Source organism: Lacerta agilis, chromosome 8, assembly GCF_009819535.1.
Source record: "Lacerta agilis isolate rLacAgi1 chromosome 8, rLacAgi1.pri, whole genome shotgun sequence".
NCBI classification, from domain to species: Eukaryota; Metazoa; Chordata; class Lepidosauria; order Squamata; family Lacertidae; genus Lacerta; species Lacerta agilis.
This window is the reverse complement of record NC_046319.1, coordinates 17766206-17785769: the sequence shown is the minus strand read 5'-3', so window position 1 is coordinate 17785769 and position 19564 is coordinate 17766206. Positions and strand designations below refer to the sequence as shown.

The following is a 19564-nucleotide window of genomic DNA, read 5'->3' as shown; positions in this document are numbered from 1 at the left end:
CTCAAGAGGGGCCTCCGTTTGAGGGGAAAACTCCAAAGCCTTGCAGACAGATCTGCAGCGGCGACCCCCGAGTTCGAATCTCGCCTCCCAGTGCGGGGGAACTCTCAGCAAAGTCTGCTCTCTCTCTCTCTCTCGTTCAAACCCCTCGTTCTCATCCTCGTTGGTAAAAGGGATGAGGGGTGTGTACGTAGCCTACATCAAAATGTGTTTAACTCTGAGTGCGTTACTATCGTCCTTTAGTCCTTTATTGCGCACACTTCAGAGTCAGACGTACAGTTCATTTCTGCGCGCAATGCTTTCTTGCGAACGGGGAAATAATACCCCCAGCCAAGCGCACCCTAGGGCAGGGTGATGCAAGCCAACCAGCCCCTCGAACTGGGAGGGGAACACCCCATTTTAACCCCAGTGTGACTTTCCTACTGAACTTACATAGGATGGGCTGAGAGCCTTTGTCAACGGGGGTCGCGGGTGGGGGAGAGAGTTGTGCGCCCTGTCCTAAAGCCTTTTCTTTCCCGGCTCGCATAGTGCACGAGCTCGTCGAAATCTAATAAACACTCTGCACACACCTAGAGGCAGCCTGTAATAGGAAAACTCTCTGGCACAAGGAAGGGGGAAGAGAGATTCCAGAGCTAACATTAACTCGAATCCTCGGTCCCCCATTAATACTTTGGGGATATAGGCCCAGCGATGGTCGGAAGTAAAGGAAGAACGAACCTCTGTACTTTTAAGAGTTGCGCAGAAAGAAAGACATTTTCAGCGCAGATGCGCAGGGGCTGGAAGCATGCGGGGGAGAGGATCCCCCTCTCCTTACACAACTATTTAAGAGCTAAGAAAGCCGGTGGTCCAGCCCTTCCACTTGGTAACCCTAGGACAAGGATGTTGGTCACCGCTGACCGTTGGGCACGCTGGCTGCTGGCCGGCAGGGTCCAGCAAACACCCATAGAGCCACAGCTGCTCCGCATCCCTGTCCCAGGATGAATTGCAATTTTGCTGGATGCATTAAAAGAAACAACCACCCCCCACCCGCCTCCTAATACTCAGCACTACGGTCCTCAGAAGCAAGCCCCACTTTGCCCTGTAATGCTGGGAGATCCCCCAGACGCATCTCTGAGAGCAAAGCCCTGCTGAACTCTGCAACGCTCGGCTTCCGGACTGACACGCACAGGATCGCGCCTCCAGGGCGCTAACCACTAGGCAACCCTACCACGGGAGTGAGTCCCGCTCTGCTCCAGTCGCCTTCCTCCTGAGTTAAGCGCTCCTGGGGCTTGCAGCAGCCCAAAGCCTTCGTCAGAGAGAAGTTTTCCTGCGCTCAGTAAAGCATCCTCCCAGCTGGGATCGCTGTCTTTAGATAGCTTTTTTTTAAAAAAAAATTTAATAAAAATAATAAAGCAACAAACCCCATTCTAACTAGAAAAGGGAGTCGCTTCCCACCACGCGCTTTCTCCTCTTACCTGGTGCAGGTGTGCTGTTGGGTGCAGAGCAGGAGTAAGGAAGGCAAAACCCAGGTCAAAAATTCCATCTTTTTCTATATACGCGCGCGTGTGTGTTTAGATAGGTCCCCAGCGCTGTTCAGACGAGGAGAAGTTGGCAAATCCTGCTTGGGCGGCGGCAGCAGCAGCAGCAGCGGCGGCGGCGGCGCATCCTGCGATGGGGTAACGTCGCCATCCTCCCAAGAGCATCCACAGACTGGTCCTTCTCCTGCCCAGGGAGGAAGTTGGCAGAGAGCAAGTCCTCCTCACGCCAAGTGGATCAGTCGCCGCCAAGGCGACCGCGCAGCTCCCACCATCGCCCCAGAGTTGGAGCCGGGGTAGCGAGAGAGGGATGGAGAGCTACTCCGGGACAGGCAGTACCTGGCTGCCCTACCTTGCCCCGCTCCGCTCCGTTCAGAGGGCTGCCTTCCCTTGATGCCAAAGGCAACGCGAACCCGGGCACCCTAAAAATGGCACCCTGCCCCACATGGCTCTCTCCCTCCCCCCCCTCCCTCCCCTTCTCCAAGAAGGCGAAATTATTCTCCTTCTCCCGTTATTCTTCTTTAAACATAAAAAAGCAGATCCGTACAAAGCTGGTGGCCGAAAATAAACCTTCTCCGAAATTACAGATTTTGAGCATTACCAGAGAGAGCGCAGCAGCTGGAGGAGGAGGAGGAGGAGGAGGAGGGCTCAGCGCCTCTCCACGTGCTCAGTTCGAGCCCAGATTTTGATTATATATATATAAATAAATAAAAGGAGCAGTCAGGCGGTCCCCAAGGCACAGCAAAGCGGGGTTGGGGAGAAGGCAGAGGAGGATGGCAGGAATTATTGGGAAGGAGGGTCTTGAAAAAGAAGGCGAATTCTCTTTCTCCCCCACCCCTACCTTTATTCTTCCTGGGAAAAACAAGCTGTCAGTTTCAGGAGGGATGGGTGGGTGTTAGAAGCACGCTCTTCTCCCCCGCATCCGTCAGTTTCAGCTCCAGAGGTTTTTTTGTTGTTTTTTTAAGAGGGGGGGGGGAGGCACCGGGGGTGACAGTAACAGAAGCAGAGTAGTGCAAAAATGCCCGAATAAACTCAGCCACCCAATCTTGGGGAGGGGGTAAGAGTGTGAACAAAGAGCTTTGAGCTCAAGGTTTCAGAAATCATCCTGGAAAGGGGGGGAGGCATTGGTGCCCCCCCCATGCAGAATTGTCTTGGTGATTGGGGAAGGACTGTTGCTCTGTGGTTAAGCACCTGCTTTGGGTGCAGAAGGTCCCACGTCCAATGCCCAGCATCTCCTGTTCAGGGTGGGAAAGACTCCGTCTCTGGAATCCTGGACAGCTGCTGCCAGTCGATGCAGTCAGTACTGAGGTAGGGGGCCCGGTGGCCTGCCTGGATCTTAAGGGAAGGACTGCAGATTAGTTATTAGAGCACCTGCCCTGAGCTAGGTGAACCAAAGATCTCTCTCCATATCAGGCAATTTCCTAGGAGGAGAGTTGGAGTCAGCAGAGCAGGAGGCTCTTAATCTCAGGCTTGTGGGTTTGAGCCTCACACTGGGCCAAAGATTCCTGCATTGCAGGAAGTTGGACTAGGTGACCCTGGTTCTCCCTTCCAACTCTACGGTTCTATGATCTGGAGGGCTGGAGGTGCAGTTTGCCTGGCAAGTGTTGTAGTGCTTAGAGTGTCTGACTAGGACTTGGGAGGCCAAGGTTCAAATACCCACTCTGCCATGAATGAAGCCCACAGGATAACCACAGGCCGGTCACGATCTCTCAGTCACAGGGTGAGGATAAAATGGAGAGAGGGAGAACCATGTATGCCACCTTTAACTCCTTGGAGAAAATGGTGGGGGTATGCATGCAATAATAAATAAAAGTTATACCTGCTGAAATTTCCCCTTCTGCACAGCTATTTAAGGTACGGGTGTAACTATTTAAAGTGTCTACTTTTTGCATTTCCCATCACACTTGGCTCTCTGCTGCCCTTCCTTTAAACTGGCCGTGTTCCTTTTATAATAGACAGTGAACAGCACCATCCCATATTTCTTTATGTTCAAAAGTAAATGCAGCTAAATTACGTGACATTTTATTTATGTACTCCTTTGTGGACCAGTGAACAGTACACAAATACAAAGGAAATATATAATAAAAGTACAAGAGATTAAGTCAATCAAAATGTTCTTGTCCATCCAGAACCACATTGCCTCTGCTGTCGGTCACTTGCCGGAGTCGTGGGTCACTATGACTTTTCTTCAGATTAGTGCAACAGCCCACATGTGCAATTCCAGCATTTCCATATTGTTTTGCTGTTTTACCATCTTTTAAAACTGCATTTTGATATTGCGTACTGACTTTTCGCTTGTGATCTTATAATTGCTATTGGTTTAGAGATTTTGTTTTATTAAGTAGTACACACTGTAAGTTATTGAAATGAAATGAAAACAACATACAACCATCAAATCACAAAAACCCATGTAATTGGAGGTATGTTGGGTGGCCATCTGTCAGGGATTATTTAATCATGATTTGCTGCATTGGAGGGGGTTGGGCTAGATGACCCTTGGGTTCCCTTCCAACACTACAGTTCTATGATTCTATGGATATGTGCCAGGATTAAAGCTTCAGCAAAGAATCAGACCTCTTCTAGATGGAATTAGATTTGTCAGAAGAAGATCAGTCCTTCTCCCCACCTCCACCCACCACAGATAAGCCTTGTTCATTGTGAAACTACAGTTATCCACAGGTTTGTGGGGTTTTTTGCTCCTGAAAATTGGTAGTGGTATTTAAAGAGTACTGCTTATAAGGGAGAACATGCAATTGCTCTTTTTGAGGGGTGGCGAGATCAACACATGCAAATGAACCTTTTTTTTTCTCTTCAGACCAAGGGTCGTGTTAGCTTCCATGCAACCTTCTGGGGGCCACATGCCAGTGGTGCAGGGGCCAGAGGCAACAGCAGGAGGACCAACTGGTGTAAATTAACCTTCGTACAGTAGGCTAGGGCACTCACACAACTCCCCTGTTTCCTCCATCCAGATATGCAAGAGGCATTTTCAGTATTTAAGGCCACATTCCAGCCAGGCAAAACATGGGATGGCACTAAGAAGAAGAGCCTTGGCAGGGCGGGGGGTGGCTTGTGGAGAGTTCTAAGGGCCAGATTGATAGGACTAGAGGGCCGCTTTCAGTACCCAGGTCTGATGTTCCCCACCCCTTGCAGCAGAGGGTGGGGTTTGTGGTGTGCTGAAGCTGGGAGTGGAGGAGTTGCCTTGTCTGCCTGCCTATGCCATGATACTTATTTTTAGTTTCTGATCGCTCGCTCGTATTTAAATAGACCCTAGTGGAAAAGAGGATGCAAGATGACAAGCCCCGCAGAAGTCTTGAGTTGGATAATCTCTCAAAATGCTCTTCTCAGAGATGTAAATCTGTTCCTTTAATCCAGGGAAAGATATGTTAAACGCCATTCCCACCCCCCACAATCCGGTCCCTTGCAAAGCCCCAGCAACACAGCCAACTATGGGCTTTCTGAAGGGGTGGGTGGGATACTCGCTCCCTAACACTGCTGCTTAGTTTCTAGAGCAGTCGCCCAGTTAAATAATTCTTAGCGGATGAATCCTATGACTGTGAATAGATGTTTATGGAAATATATTAAGTTGGGACGAGGAACCCCAGACCCAAGGAAGTAAAATGTGGCCCACCACATCCCTCTGTCTGGCCCTTGGAATTCTCCCAAGCCACACCCCTCTTCTCAGGCCACACCCCTCTCACTGGCCTTGCTTCACACCCTGCTTGAGTGATTTTGCCTAACTAGGATGTAACCTTGAGCTGTGATGATGTCTCTTGCTTGTCTGGAGGGAGAATAGGGAAGGGTGTGTGTATGTCTAGACACTAGGTAAAATTAACACCCCTTGCTCCACCCATGTTTGCATCTGGCCACGCCCACTGCTAGCATATGGCCCCTGGAAGATTGTCAAAAAAGGAATGTGGCCCTTGGGGTGAAAAACACTCTCGTATGAAAAGAACTTTAATGTAAATAAAATGACAGCTATGAAGGGGGCAGGGAATGCCTGAATTATAAACTCAGAGCAGACGTCATCTTTGGAAAGGCATACCCTCCCTATTCCAAAGGCGGATGCTTCTTCTAAGATGGGCAGTTTTTATTAGTATGTAGATTAAAAATAATTTGCATTCCTTCCCCCCACACAATGTAATGGTCAATTTAATCAGGGGAACCTATTTGGTTGATTGGTTGCATTCATCAATCAAAAACATTTCAATCAGTCAGCTAAACATTGCACCCTTATTTATTTTTAAAATGAAATTAATCAGGAGTTGTCACACAAAAGGTCCTAGGTTCAAATTCTCAAATCCCCTGGCAAAGAGGTTGAGTCACAACCAATCAGCATAGGCTGTTCTGAGCTAGATGGACCATTAGCTGATTCAGTATAAGGCAACTTCCTGTGACTTAGGAAAATGCCACAGCTCAGTAGTGGAGCAACTGTTTTGCATGCAGAAGGTTCCAGGTTCAATCCCTGACATCTTCTAGCAGGTTGAAACCCTGGACAGGGACAGTGCTGACATGAACAAATGATCTTATTCAGTATAAGGCAACTTACTACACTTTTTCAGAAACACACTTTTTCAGAGTTTACAAACTACTAATTCCCAGGAGAGTCTGCCCCTTATTTTTCGGTATAAACCTGTGATTTGGGCATATCTATTCTATTGGAAGGAGACAACCCAAGCACCAAAACTCATGCAGAGACATAGGAGCCAACTCCTAGGGGCCAAGGTCCCTTCACCGCCGCCCCCTATAATATTTGAGAGGGCCAGCCCCCACAGTTGATCAACATTGCCATTCAATGTTGTTTTGTATTGCTGGCTCTTGCTGTAATAAAATTGATTCTGATTGCCATTCAAATGGTGTTGAAGCACCACATCATGTGTTCAGTTATGTAGGGTGGGGCTTACCTGTGCCCCCAATACTTTATTCAAGTTGGCACCTCTGTGCAGAGATGCAACAGGAAGGTTCCTCTGAGGTCAGCTCATTCTCTAGGGGGAGGCCGATTGGAAGAAGGCAAGTCCAGAACAGTGACTTTTCCTGAGGTGTGGTAGGCAGCCTTTCCTGAAGGCAGCTCATCTCAGTGCTGGGGAGTAGCTGGTTGTTTCACATGTGTAATGAAGATATGAAATAACAACAGTGGAGGCTGATTGGAAGGAGGCAAGCTGAGATTGGTATATCATACAGAGAAGCATCTTCAGATGTGCATATTCACATGTACAGATTATTTTGTGTGCAATGAGCAGAAGCTGCTCTGTAACAGATAATATATAATAAAAGTCAGAGGTGTTGTACAGAAGAGGGAATTTTGACAAATGCCACTTCTCCTGTCACAATCTTGCAGCGGTGAGAAAAACTACCTGCTAAGGACCTTGTGGGAACATTTGGGAATTCAGCTCGGCACAGATGTGAGCTTGCAAGAGTAAATACATTCATAAGGAAGATGAATTGCATCTGCCAGAAGCTGGAAGTTGTTTGTTTATCCCGGGTGTCTTTTTGTTTCAGCCAAGTAAACAGAAGTCACACCTCATAAGTCACTTTATTGGGTCTGGAGCAAAATGTGTTTCAGTTCCTTCTGTTTGAAATCTGTTTTCTTGTAGGAAGATTCTCTTGTCACCTTTTGGGACCAACTTTCGCAAAATACTGTACAGGCAGATGGTGTCTGGTGTGTTGACTCCTAAGGATGCTGCAGGGCAGGGTTGGGGAACCTCAGACCTAGGTCCCAAATGCAGCCTTCCAGGCCTCTCTCCCTAGCTCTTGTGACTCTCTGCAACCACATCCCTTCCCAGGGGTCACTTCCATCACTGGCCCTGCATCCCAGTCTCCTTGAGTGTTTTTGCATGGTTGGGGATGTTATGAGTTTGCAAGTGCCAGACCCAGTCTAACCTCTGGACCCAGCAACTGTTAAAAATATAAGCCAGGCTAGCTTCCTGTGTTCAGGTAATCACCTGGGTGATGGGTCACTAAGAGAACAAAGGAAAAGTGGCTCTGTGCTGGATAGCAATGGGGTGGGGCCCCTTCTCCAGCTCTTAGATAGTTAGAGGGACAAAGGCAGAGTCTGAGGGCAAAGTTTGCTGTGATGTGATCTAGTAGAAAAAGCTTCAGGCTGGAAAGGCAGAGAGAAAGCACCATGGCTTATTTCTGCTTTACTTCAGGGCTATGCCTATAGAGGAAACAAGACTCTTTTGGGGTGTTGATGGTGTGAACCCCGCCAGCGTAGGCTCAGCTTGTATGTAAGTGTAAATAAACCATTTATCATAAAGACACTACTGTCTTTGCTGTGTCTCATTCCAAAAGGAAACACACACCTGAAACTCCTGGAATCTCGCACTGTTCAGAGGTTGGGGTGGAATGTGCTCTTGAACTCTGATAATGCCTTTTGTTTGCCTTGATGGAGAAGAGATGTGCAAGCAAAGGTAAATTTTACATTCATTGCTTCACCCACTTTTGCCTGTTGCCCCACCCACCACTACCATGTGGTATAATTGGTATAATGTGTTTATATTTATGTTTTAAATGTCTTGTAAGTCACTCAGAGACCTTCAAATAACAAGCGAATAATGGGCAACAACAACAACAAATTGACCCTAGGTATTGATAGGATCGATATTGATAGGTTTGAATCCCCGCTATGGGGTGAGCTCCCGTTGCTTGGTCCCAGCTCCTGCCCACCTAGCAGTTTGAAAGCACGTCAAAAGTGCAAGTAGATAAATAGGTACCGCTCTGGCGGGAAGGTAAATGGCGTTTCTGTGTGCTGCTCTGGTTCGCCAGAAGCGGCTTTGTCATGCTGGCCACATGACCCGGAAACTGTACGCCTGCTCCCTTGGCCAGTAACGCGAGATGAGTGCTGCAACCCCAGAGTCAGACACAACTGGACCTAATGGTCAGGGGTCCCTTTACCTTTACCTATTGATAGGTTCATGACCAGCATGGCTGATGTCCATTGGGAATGGTAGCGTAGAAGACAGGGAGGCCAATGGCAGGCAGAGTCAACTAATTTTAGTTTTATCCCCATCCTCCTCCCTGCAAAACTAAGGAAGGGGGGATCTAATAGCCAGGGTCACTCCCTGGGCTAGCTATAAGTAAGTAAGTAAGTAAGAAGGCAGACAGGTGGGAGTTGGCTGAGAGCAGACTGAGACTGGACCAGCCCGTTTTCACGACCTTAGAGCTACAACCTTCTGGGTGATCCATTAATTTCTCTATGAGAGCAACATCTTCAATGGGATGAGGGTGATTTGTGTGCTTTGTTTAGTCAAATCAGTATATTTTTCATTATTATTATTTTTTCAAAAGTTGCACCTGCATTGTTTCAGGTTTTTCTCATGGATCACTTTCAAAGAATGACAGGTGGCTTCATAGCCACCTGTCAGCTGAGTACCGCTAATTGTCTCATGCAGTTTCCAAAGGCAATAAATAAATCAAGTCCCTCCTGTCTCACCCCCCCCCCCCAAATTCACTACATCCACAATTAGTTTCGCTCTCTCCCACGAGCTCTGCATTAACACCTAAGGAAAGGCGGTTGTGTGGCAGCCTCTCTAAACATCTCTGAATATATAATTGCACACTTGTCCCTATCTTTACAAGCAGAGCTGGAGATATCAATAACAATCTTGCCACAGGAATATTTAGATCTCTTCTGGGTGAACTTTCCCAGGGATTCCTTGCAGTTCTACAGCTGGGTGGGGATGATCACTTGAACAATAGTTCAGTATAAATCACACCCTCTACTACTGAACGCAGGTAGTGTGTGCCAACAGGATTGTAGCTAAAACAGGGGCACTGAGAAATGAGGGATGCTCAGCATGTTCAGTGGGGAGACTCCTGAGGTTTGCAGAAGTACAAAAGAGACTTTTAACAACATAAACCATAAGCCAGCGACATAACAAAACAAACCCAAAACAGCCCAATGAGAATTGATCATGCTCAATAGTCAGTAGGGACAGGCAAATGTGTCCATTTCTGATTCTCTTGAGTTCCCTGTTTTTGTCTTAAGTTCAGTTCTCCACTTTTCCACATCAGTTTGTAATTTTTTTTATTTAAAGTCCTCATGAAAATTCTTCAGCATCTTTGTGCAGATTTCTCTTAATCTGCACATTTGTATGCATTTTTGCCTTCTATACACCACCTTCCGCTGGCAAGCCTTTGCCCACAGAGGAGGCACCTGGTGACAAATCTGGGTTCAAGCTGGGAATCTGCACTGGTCGCCAGTTTGCTACTGGGACAAATTCAAGGTGCTATTATTAGTATATAATGCCCCTTGTTTCATTAGCCAGCCATGGCACAAGTTCTTTCCCCATGTTAATTAAGAGGAACAGCCTCTAAACTCTGGTTTTTCCAGTAAACATGTAGAAAGCTAGAAAACTAAATTAACTCTTTCTCTATATACAATTGTTGTATTAAGTTGCATTGCACATTTTGTTATATCCTAGTTTCCCCTCCCCTTCTCTTATTTTTCATCTTCTTATGTTTTAGTATCATCGCTCCTGCTGTATTCAGCATTTGCATACACTTGTAACACATTTCTTATGAAAAAATGACAATAAAGGTCTTTTCTTAAGAGAGAGAGAAAGAGAAGTGGGGAGAAGTGGAGATAACATAAAATTTCCCTCTCTGTAAGACAGATAATCAAATTGGCCTACCTCACAGGGTGGTTCTGAGTGTGATAAAGATCTCAAGCACTCTTAAAATTTTAAAAACGCCACATGATAGATATACACTGGAATGAAATACAATAAAGTACAGGGCACTCCTTCTGTGTGATATATATGGTACAGTATTGCTGTTTATGGATATAGGTTCGCTTTTCCTTTCCTGCGTTTCCAAGGTGACAGCTACTCATATAAGCTAAAAATTCCCATCACTGCCAAAAAGGAGGGGGTGCAATAAAGAGTCGTGTCATCTTTTTTTGCCCCCGGGCTGGGTAATAATAGCAGAAAAGGGGCCTTAAAAAGAAGAAAGCTTGATGTCTTCCTCTTCTTCTTCACTAATTTCTTACAAAAGAGACACATTAGGTGTAGTATTAAGGGTTCCAGTGTGGTTTGCGATTTCAGGAGAGAAAACATATGAATGGATGAATGCATCCTTGGCATAAGGCATCGTCCTATATTCCGGTGATGCGCACGTGGTCACCCTAAGACTGAGCTTTGCCAGTTACACTTGCTTGTAATCTACAAACATTATGCACCTTGTCTCAGGAGGCAGAAAACAACCTTGATAGAGTTTCAATGATTTTCTCTCCACCCGAGCCCCAGAATTGCTTTTAATAGTTCCTACACACTTTTAAAGCTCATGGGAAATCTATTACCCTTAAATTCCAACAATAGACCCACATACTCTTTAAATTTCCCTGTCCTCATGTCAGGTTGTTTACTTGTTTATCATTAGCATTTCACCAGGCAGGGGAGAGTCTGTTTTATTACAAGTGGGGATGCAGGATAAATTTGCCCTAATTTACCCTTTCCAAAATGATAGGCATACTGAAAACAGAGGTATGTACAGTATATGAGGGGAAAGGGTGCGTAAAAATGTATATCTTAGTGAAAATAATAGTGTTCATCTCAGTACTGCTAAGCTATTTTTAATTAGATGTCGTTCATGGAAAACGTGCTAAAATGTTTCAGAACAAACTCTCCCCATTTATTTTATTGGTAATATAAGACATCAAATGTACGGTTGAATATGTCCAAGAGTGGGTGTTTGTAAACCTAGCTGTGTTAATCTTTCCATCCTTCCCACACTCAATTCTGAAATGGCACCTCCGTTGCTATCTTGTCCCTAAGCCAGCTGAACAGAGCTGGGTCAACAGAAAGCACTGTAGTTGATTAATCACCATACAAAACTCATGCTGGAATTTTTGGAACAGCTAGAGAATTAGTTTGGGGTTTGGAAATGGCTACGTTGATGATTCTCAGCTGTGTTTTTGTGTTTCTGAACAACAACAACAATAATCTATATCCTGCCTTTCCTCTGAAAACTGGGAATCAAGGCAGCTTACACAAATTAAAACAAATGTTACAGGAAGAATACAATGGATGACCCTACAGCTTGCATTTTCTGTGCCATCCTGTGTACACACACTGGGAGTGAAGTCCCATTGAACTCGGTGGGATTTACTTCTGCACAGTGGTGGAGCTTCAAGCTGTGGGGGTGGGGCGGAGAGCAGGCAGGGGTGTGGTGCGTGTCCCGAGGGGCGTGGCACGGTGCCCACAGGGGCATGGTGCGTGTCCTGTGGGTGTGGCGCAGCTGCGGGGGCATTGTGCGCGCGGGGCAGCCGCAATGACACCCCACCGGGATTGTGCCGCCGGGGGTGGTATGCTCCTCCTGCACCCCTGTTCCTCCACCAGTGCTTCTGCATAGGAGACCCCTATTCCACCAGTGCTTCTATTTAGGAGACCCCTATTCCACTCACAGACCTACAGTTCCCAGAGCTTCTTGGGGACAGGAATTTATTGTTAACCATTATAGAAATATTATGTTTATGTTTATTGCATTTATAGCCCACCTTGTCCTGAAGATGCTCAAATAGATTGAGAGGCTGTGACTGGCCCAAGGTCATCCACTGAGCTTCATGGCTAAGTCAGGATTTGAATCCTGGCTTCCCCTGTCCTAGTCCGACACTAAGCACTATACCACACTGGCTCATTGTAGCTCTGTGAGGGGAACTGAGGTCTTCTAACAACTCTCAGCATCCTTAACAAACTACAGTTCCCAGGGGAAGCTGTTGACTGTTTAAAGTGGTATGATACTGCTTTCAATATGCAGTGCAATGGGGCCTTAGCTGGAATGCAACCTATAGCTCAGTATAGGAAAGAGGGAAAATATCTATACATGCTATTTCTACAACAGTAGCCTTTATGGGGGAGGGCAGTGGGAAGATGAAATACAAATTAAAAATGGTAACAGAGAAGTTGTCACTCAGATGTAGCAGGAGATTTCTTTTTATGAGAATTTATGTTCTATCTGCCAATTCTTAAAAAAGAACAAAGAGAAAAAGAGCCAGAAAGGGCCGGCTTGGAGATATGTATATACAGGAAAACTGGAAAACTCTAAATAAGGATCTAGCTGATTATTTTTGAAATCAATTGTTTTTCCTGTCAGTTGGCAGACTGTTTTTTATTCACAGCCAGTTGGCAAACTCAGTCACAGAGCAGTGTCAGTTTAGTTCAGGAAAACGTACCCAGAGATTAAGTGGTGATCTGGAAGGAACCTGCCACATTGAACGTATTTTGCCAGATTTAAAATATCTCCACTGGCTTCCAGATTGTCTTTGGGTGCAATTCAAAGTTACGGTTCTGATGTACCAGCCTGGTACTGACTACTAGTGTAGCTGAATAGCTGTCATTTTGCAGGCCTAGGGTTCAAATGTGGCCCTTCAGATCTCACTAACTGGCCCTCAGGACTCTCTATAGACTACACCCCTCACTGGCCCTGCTCTACAATCCTCTTCAGTGTCTTTGCTTGACTAGAATATGTCCTGGACCTCTGATCATGCTTCCTTGTACAGAAAGGTATGTGAGAGTGTGTGTAGAAACAACCCTACACATGAGGTAAAAAAATCACTGCTGTTGCCCTGTCCCCTGTCTACCAGAGGTGGCCCAGAAGGGAATGTGGTGCTTGGACAAAAAATGGTTTCCATCACTAGTATAGTGGTTAACAAATTAATTAATTAATCTGGGAGAACCAGGTTCAAAACCTCACAAGAATCTCAGTGTATGTCTTCAGGCCAGTCACACACTGTCAGCCTAACACTGGACCAGGTTACTGGTAAAAAAGTATTTCTCTTCACTGCCCAGTAAGGACACTAATGGAGCCGTTAGTTTTGCCACAGCCTGATGGCTTGTGGGAAGAACACGCAGTGGGACTTTTTTCCCACGGGTGGCACCAGTGTTCATAGAATCATAGCATTAGAAGGACCTTGTGAGTAATCTAGTTCAACCCCCCTGCAATGCAGGAATCTCAACAAGGTCCTACATGACAGATGGCCATCGAACCTATGCTTTAAAACCTCCAAGGAAGGAGAGACTCCTGTGGGAGTCTGTTCTCCCGCTGAAAAATCAAGCATTCATACAATTCATAGAATTGTAGAGTTGCAAGGGAACCCTAGAGTCATCTAGTCCAACCCCTGGAAAGCAGGAATCTTTTTCCCCAGCGGGGCTTGAACCCACTACCCTGAGATTAAGAGTCCCATGCTCTACTGACTGAGCTATCACTGTTCCTTTGACCTGAACTTGTAATGTTATTAACTATTATTGTTGTTGTTGTTGTTATTAAAAAGCTGTTTCAGTTGTTAGGCTTGATTGTAATGCTATCAATGTTTTCACTGGGCGCTACATTTCGTTGAGTTTTGATCGGTTCCCATTTTGCCAGCATTGACAGGCTGCTGAGGTAATGAGTGTGTGTGTGTGTGCGCGCGCGCGCGCGCGTTTGGCTTCGGCGAGTATACGTTTGTAATTTGTTTTCCCAAGAAACATAATTTCTAGAAAGCGAAGTGGAAAGAATTAGGCTCCTGGGTTTTTAAGATTTAAAACAGAAGTGTGTGGGGGCGGGGGGCACCATTAGGTCAGACACCACTTCTCCTGCTGTCCCCTCAACAGCTTTTTAAAAAGCTGCCCTTCTGCGCAAGCCTTAAAAGGTGACAGAGCTCACCTAGCCAGCCTAGGCGCTGTTGGGATGTACTATCCCCTCAACTCGAGGCAGGGGACATCTACGCCCACCAGCCTTTGCTTCAGTACTTTACCAATGGCCAAAAAAGAAAAGTATTTTCTGTTAGAGAACGTGCAGGAAAGCGCCATATCTCTCCTCTTTTAATAATTATAAAAAAGCAAAACTACGATCTTACTCCCCCCCTTTTTATAACTTGGTTCGCTCCGTTGCCTTAGAAGCCACCCCAAACTTGACTAGTGGAAAGCGCTCCGGAGGTAAGGCGGTTGTGTCCCCTTTTGCGTCCTTACTTTGGGACAAATTCATTTAAAACTCGTGGCGGTTGGGCGATACCAATAGCGGGAAGGGGAGAGATTGAAGGGTGGGGGAAGTTTTCATTGCGGCGCTGTTTTAGATTTAAAAGATGTCCAAAGTTAGTACAGATTGGTTTGTTGCTACACTTATCTGTCAATCTTAAGTCACTTGCGCTGATAACAATTTTACTCAACAGCGTTAAATCCAACAGGGGATGAATGAAAGTTGATATTCTGCAGCTGCTACAGGTGTACACAATTAAAACTGTTGGAAGGTTGTACCCAGTGCTCGTCCTGCTCAGAGTAGACCCCTTGAAATGAATGGCGACGACTAACTTAGAGACATGGGGGTTGTATCCAACAAAAAGTCCTACTCAAGAGTAGACTCATTGCTCTTAGTGGACATAAGTTGGCCATGCTCATTAATGTCACTGTGTCTACTCTGAGTAGGACTAGCGTTGGATACAGCCCACATATTTCAGTGAGTCTTCTCTGAATAAAACTTAGTTGGCTATAACCTTGGGTTGTTTTTAAGCACCCCAGTTTTATTTCGGCAGCTTTGAGCATTTTAATAGGAAGGCGGGCTATGCTAAAATGTTTTTTTTTAAGTATACACTCTTGTGTCAACATCTGATATACAGTATTATTATGTTTTTATTTATTTATTACATGGCAGACCCCAAAGATTGTGAACCTCCAGAAGAGTAGACAGCTTTTGTGCTAGGTTTCGCCTCTGGGTCTATTTAAAACTACTGGTCTTTGCTTCCAGATCAAGCCCACCAGTACTAGAATTTTTGTTTTCCTAGAGTTGGGCTGGAATAGGCTATAGGTTTACCCCATTTTTTATTTATGAAAAAAGAAAAAGAAAATTACATTTCTAGGGTGAAGAGTACACACAATATGATAAGTGGGTCTTTCCCTTCATCTCCTGTACTTGTTTTTATGGTGATCTCGCTGCAAATGCACATTTGAAGGTATCTTTTAAGTACTTGTGTCTGAGTTGACTTTCCCCCTATGCTCCCTTTTTCCTTGTGTGTCCTGTCTTTTAGACCAGGGGTTGGCAAACTTACCCGGCCTTGGGCCAGTTCCTCCAGCGCCAATTGTGCGGCAGGCTGGAGGGCAGGGGAGCGCGCGCCCATACGCCGCGCACACGCTATTTCCGGTGCACTTTCGGGTTGGCGGAGCACCGGAAATAGCTTGTGCGCATGTGCACAGGCCTCCACAGACCTGGAAGTGCGTCGGAAATAACACTTGCGCATGCACACAAGCTATTTCCGACACCGTGGTGACCTGGAAGTGGGCAGCCATGCCGCGCTGGTAAGAGTGGGCGGCGGGGGTCACCGTGGGCTGGATAACTGAGTCCCTTGGGCCATATCCAGCCCGCGGGCCTTAGTTTGGCGACCTCTGTTTTAGACTGTAAGCCATGAATGAAGGGCTGTCTCCCTACTTTTTTGGTAAATGGTTCTGGGAAGTTTTTCAGCTATGAAAAGCAGGGTATAAAATTGTTTAAATAAAGAAATGACAGATTTGAAGGGTAACATTTAGCAAGAAAATGGAGTGGGTGGGGAGGCCATTGTCCCAGTCTGAACTGAGCCTCCCCTTCCCTCCCACCCCTGGTCTTCAGTTTCTCTGTTTTTGAAATCAAGCCCAATAAAGATTTGTTGTGCTAGGGTGGCAGGGCGCTTTAATCCACTTGCACACCCTTATGTTTTTGGTATGTGTGTGAATCCCTCCTGCAAAATACAGCCTGGAGGTGACCTACATATGTTTGTTGGAAAGAAGGGAAAGTTCATGCTTTGAGCAAACACTCCATGTGAAGCTTCCAAGAATGTTTTTTCATGAGCGACTGACTCCAGATTTAGATAATGAACTGATGGTTTAGATAATGATTTTTACATAATAAAAGCTTTGATTCAGATTAATTTCTTTACTTCAGTCATAAGCCAATACAAAAAATAACGAGCATAAAAATGGAGAAGAAAGGACGAATGGTACAAAATGTTCAGCACATTGAAAAGCAACAGGTGTTCTCATACTTGTCCAATAATAATAATTAAAAAAAATATACAGAGTTTTAACCAGATTTTTTTTTAATTCTCCTAAATTTGTTAGGGAGCAGACTTCTTCTCTGCCAGATAAGTTGCCAGATAAGACTTGCATTGATTCAGCTTACAGTCAAATACAGGGTTAAGAACAAAATTAATTTTGGCTGTTTTTTTATAAAAAAAACACTTTTCATATCATTTCTAAGGAAAACATCAAGGGTTGTATCCAATGCTAATCCTCCTATTGGATGATTAGGGGAAGGGCCATAGCTCATTGGTAAAGCATCTGCCTTGCATGCAGAAGGTCCTGGATTCAGTTCTTTGCATCTACAGGTAGGTAGGTAAAGGTAAAGAAACCCTGGATGGTTAAGTCCAGTCAAAGGTGACTATGGGATGTGGCACTCATCTCAACTTTCAGGCCGACGGAGCCAGTGTTTGTCCGCAGACAGCTTTCCAGGTCATGTGGTCAGCAGGACTAAACTGCTACTGGTGCACAGAGGACCATGACGAGTGCCAGAGCACACACAGAAACTCCGTTTACCTTCCGGCCACAACAGTACCTATTTATCTACTTGCACTGGTATGCTTTTGAACTGCTAGGTTGGCAGAAGCTGGGACAGAGCAATGAGAATTCACACCGTTGCACAGATTCAAACTGCTGACCTTTCGATCAGCAAGCCCAAGCAGCTCAGTGCTTTATACTACAGTGCCACCAATGTCCTTTTAGGCATCTCCAAGTAGGGCTGGGGTAGAACTCTGTCAAAAGCTCTGGAGAGACACTGCCAATTGGAGCTAGATAGACCAGTGGTCTATCACAGTTTCCTATGTACTCCTAGACACACGGAAGTTAAATAGTATCACCAGCTTAGGCCTAGAGTAACTTAGTTGGATATAATCTTTTAAAATATTGGACCTGTAGTCTTTTGGCCGCAGAGCAGGAAGACATTTATTTAGTACTATTTGTTTTAAATTACATGCTTTGTTTTGGTTGAAAACAATTTTCGCGCTAACATTTCTTGTTTTCTTTGGCAGCTAAGCTCTGTTTGAAAGGAAAAAGATGGACCAAATAAATGACACAGAATCTACTGGCATTTCAGAAGAAAACCTCAGGCCTGAAGAGAATGAAGAGAATGAAGAAGATGAGATGATATCTGACCAACTTGTGCAAGAGGAGGAAAACTGGAAAGGTTCATATATAAAATGATGGTGTTTATTTTACTGCACTTGTGAGGCTTCTGACACCAATTGGTCAAGCTGAGTGTGAGGACATGGAATATTTGTGAACATTCCAATTGCTCAGAGAAGGACACTGCAAGAATACTTGAAGTCTAGATTCAATGGGGGAAGGGAGCAGCCAGTTTGGTCAGGAATTTAAAGTTGAGCTGGAAGTGGGAGGGTGGGACTGAGTTTCAGAAAAAATTGTGTCTCCTTAGAAGTACAATTTTCACCATGTCGACGCATGTGCATTGCAGTGACCCGGAAATGGCTGGGAAAGGGGACAGAATGGGGTCGGAGCAGGCTTTTGCATGGTCTGCTGTTGCATGTGATGACCCAGAAAGCAACCCCCAAGCATATCAGGGGGTGTCTGTACTCACTTTTCTGGAGAATGTTCTCAGGGGCTGAAAAGGGCAGAAAATAGGGTCAAATTGTGTCTGGTGCCAAGAAACCCAGGATTGCACAGCTCAGTTACCTTGGCAGTGAGGAAATTTCCTCACCCCTTGCTAATAATTTAAACCATGGGTGTGGTGCTGTGGCATTGACAGATTCCTTATATGATCCCTGAATGGTCAGGATCACTTGGGAAAGAAGAAGCCTAGGCAACAAAAGGGCAAATGCTAGAGAAAAGCGTGTTTTTCATGCTCTTCCCATAGCTCCCCTTTTTGTATTTAAATAAACAAAGGAAACCTTTAGCACATTGCTAATTAAAAATGTACACAGGTCATAGGAGCAGGATTAGCTTTGTGGTGCAGAGTGGTAAGGAAGCAAAGTATCATGGGGCCCACAAGCAAAGCAGTTGAAGGAAGCACGAAACACATGCAATGAGCTGAGAAAGAGGAACACCAGGGAATGGTAGATGGATAACAAAGTGGTGGTCTGCCCCTACCTTAGAGACATCAGTGTCCTCATAAGAGCAAACCTACTCTATGAGCTATACTCTGGGTCATCAGAGCTTTAGAACTACAGCAGCTCTGACTTGAAAGAAAGATAATTTTATTCAGGTTAATAACAATACAGGCTCAACAGCAAGCATGGAGTTCTGAATGGTAGTATTGAAGTTGTCCCAACAGTTGCTGAATCTTAAAAACAAATTATCCTAGGTAAGGTCTGCTCATCAGAGAGGCAATGCTGCAGATGTCTGAAAATAGAGATTATACAGTATGTGACTTTCACCGTCAACACCCTAGCTGCTGCATTCTGCACTAGGTGTGAAATCTGTATTTCCTTCAAGGTCAGCCCCACATAAAGTGTGTTACACTTTCCTGGTGGTTACTAAAGTGTGGATAACTAGCCAGCTATCCCTGTGCAGAAAAGGCTCTAGTTAATACATCACCTGACACTGGGCATAAACACCTGGGCTTCAAGTGACAGTGATAGTTCCAGGAGTACCCCCAAACTACCTACCAGGCAGCAATGCTTCTGAATACCAGTTGCTGAAAACTGCAGGAGGGGAGAGTTGTCTTGTGTTCTCGTCCTGCTTGTGGTTTTCCCACAGGCATCTAGTTGGCCATTGTGAGAACAGGGTGTTGGACTACATGGGTTATTGGCCTAATCCCAGCAGTCTCTTATGTCCTCATGTTCTTCAAGGTGGGCTACCACCCTGTCCAGAACAGTCTGTCCCATGTCCCAGCCAATCCTGGACCTGGGAAGCACAGAAGCTTCACCTTGTCTGGATTCAGCTTCAATTTATGGGTCCATATTTATGGATTCAATTTATTTTCTGCCATTCCTCCTGAAAGGAGCCCAGGGTAGCAACCCTGTCCATTACCACCTCCAGGCACTGACTCAGGACCTTCATTCCCTCTCCTGATAGCAATGGAGCATAGATGTGGAGCTTATGGAAATG

The 19564-nt window shown here is 45.5% G+C and overlaps 2 protein-coding genes across 2 annotated transcripts in view; one reads left to right on the top strand and one right to left on the bottom strand.

Moving 5' to 3' along the window:
• Positions 1-1553, bottom strand: part of GABRD (gamma-aminobutyric acid type A receptor subunit delta) — a 39440-nt gene extending 37887 nt beyond the window's left edge. The window contains exon 1 of the mRNA XM_033156377.1: positions 1452-1553. Within this exon, the coding sequence (XP_033012268.1) occupies positions 1452-1519 (68 nt within the window). The 5' untranslated portion in view covers positions 1520-1553. The remainder of the gene's footprint in view (positions 1-1451) is intronic.
• A 12805-nt stretch (positions 1554-14358) lies between these two features.
• Positions 14359-19564, top strand: part of CFAP74 (cilia and flagella associated protein 74) — a 78773-nt gene continuing 73567 nt past the window's right edge. The window contains exons 1-2 of the mRNA XM_033156943.1: positions 14359-14419; positions 17533-17687. Coding sequence (XP_033012834.1) covers positions 17558-17687 — 130 coding nt within the window. The 5' untranslated portion in view covers positions 14359-14419; positions 17533-17557. The remainder of the gene's footprint in view (positions 14420-17532; positions 17688-19564) is intronic.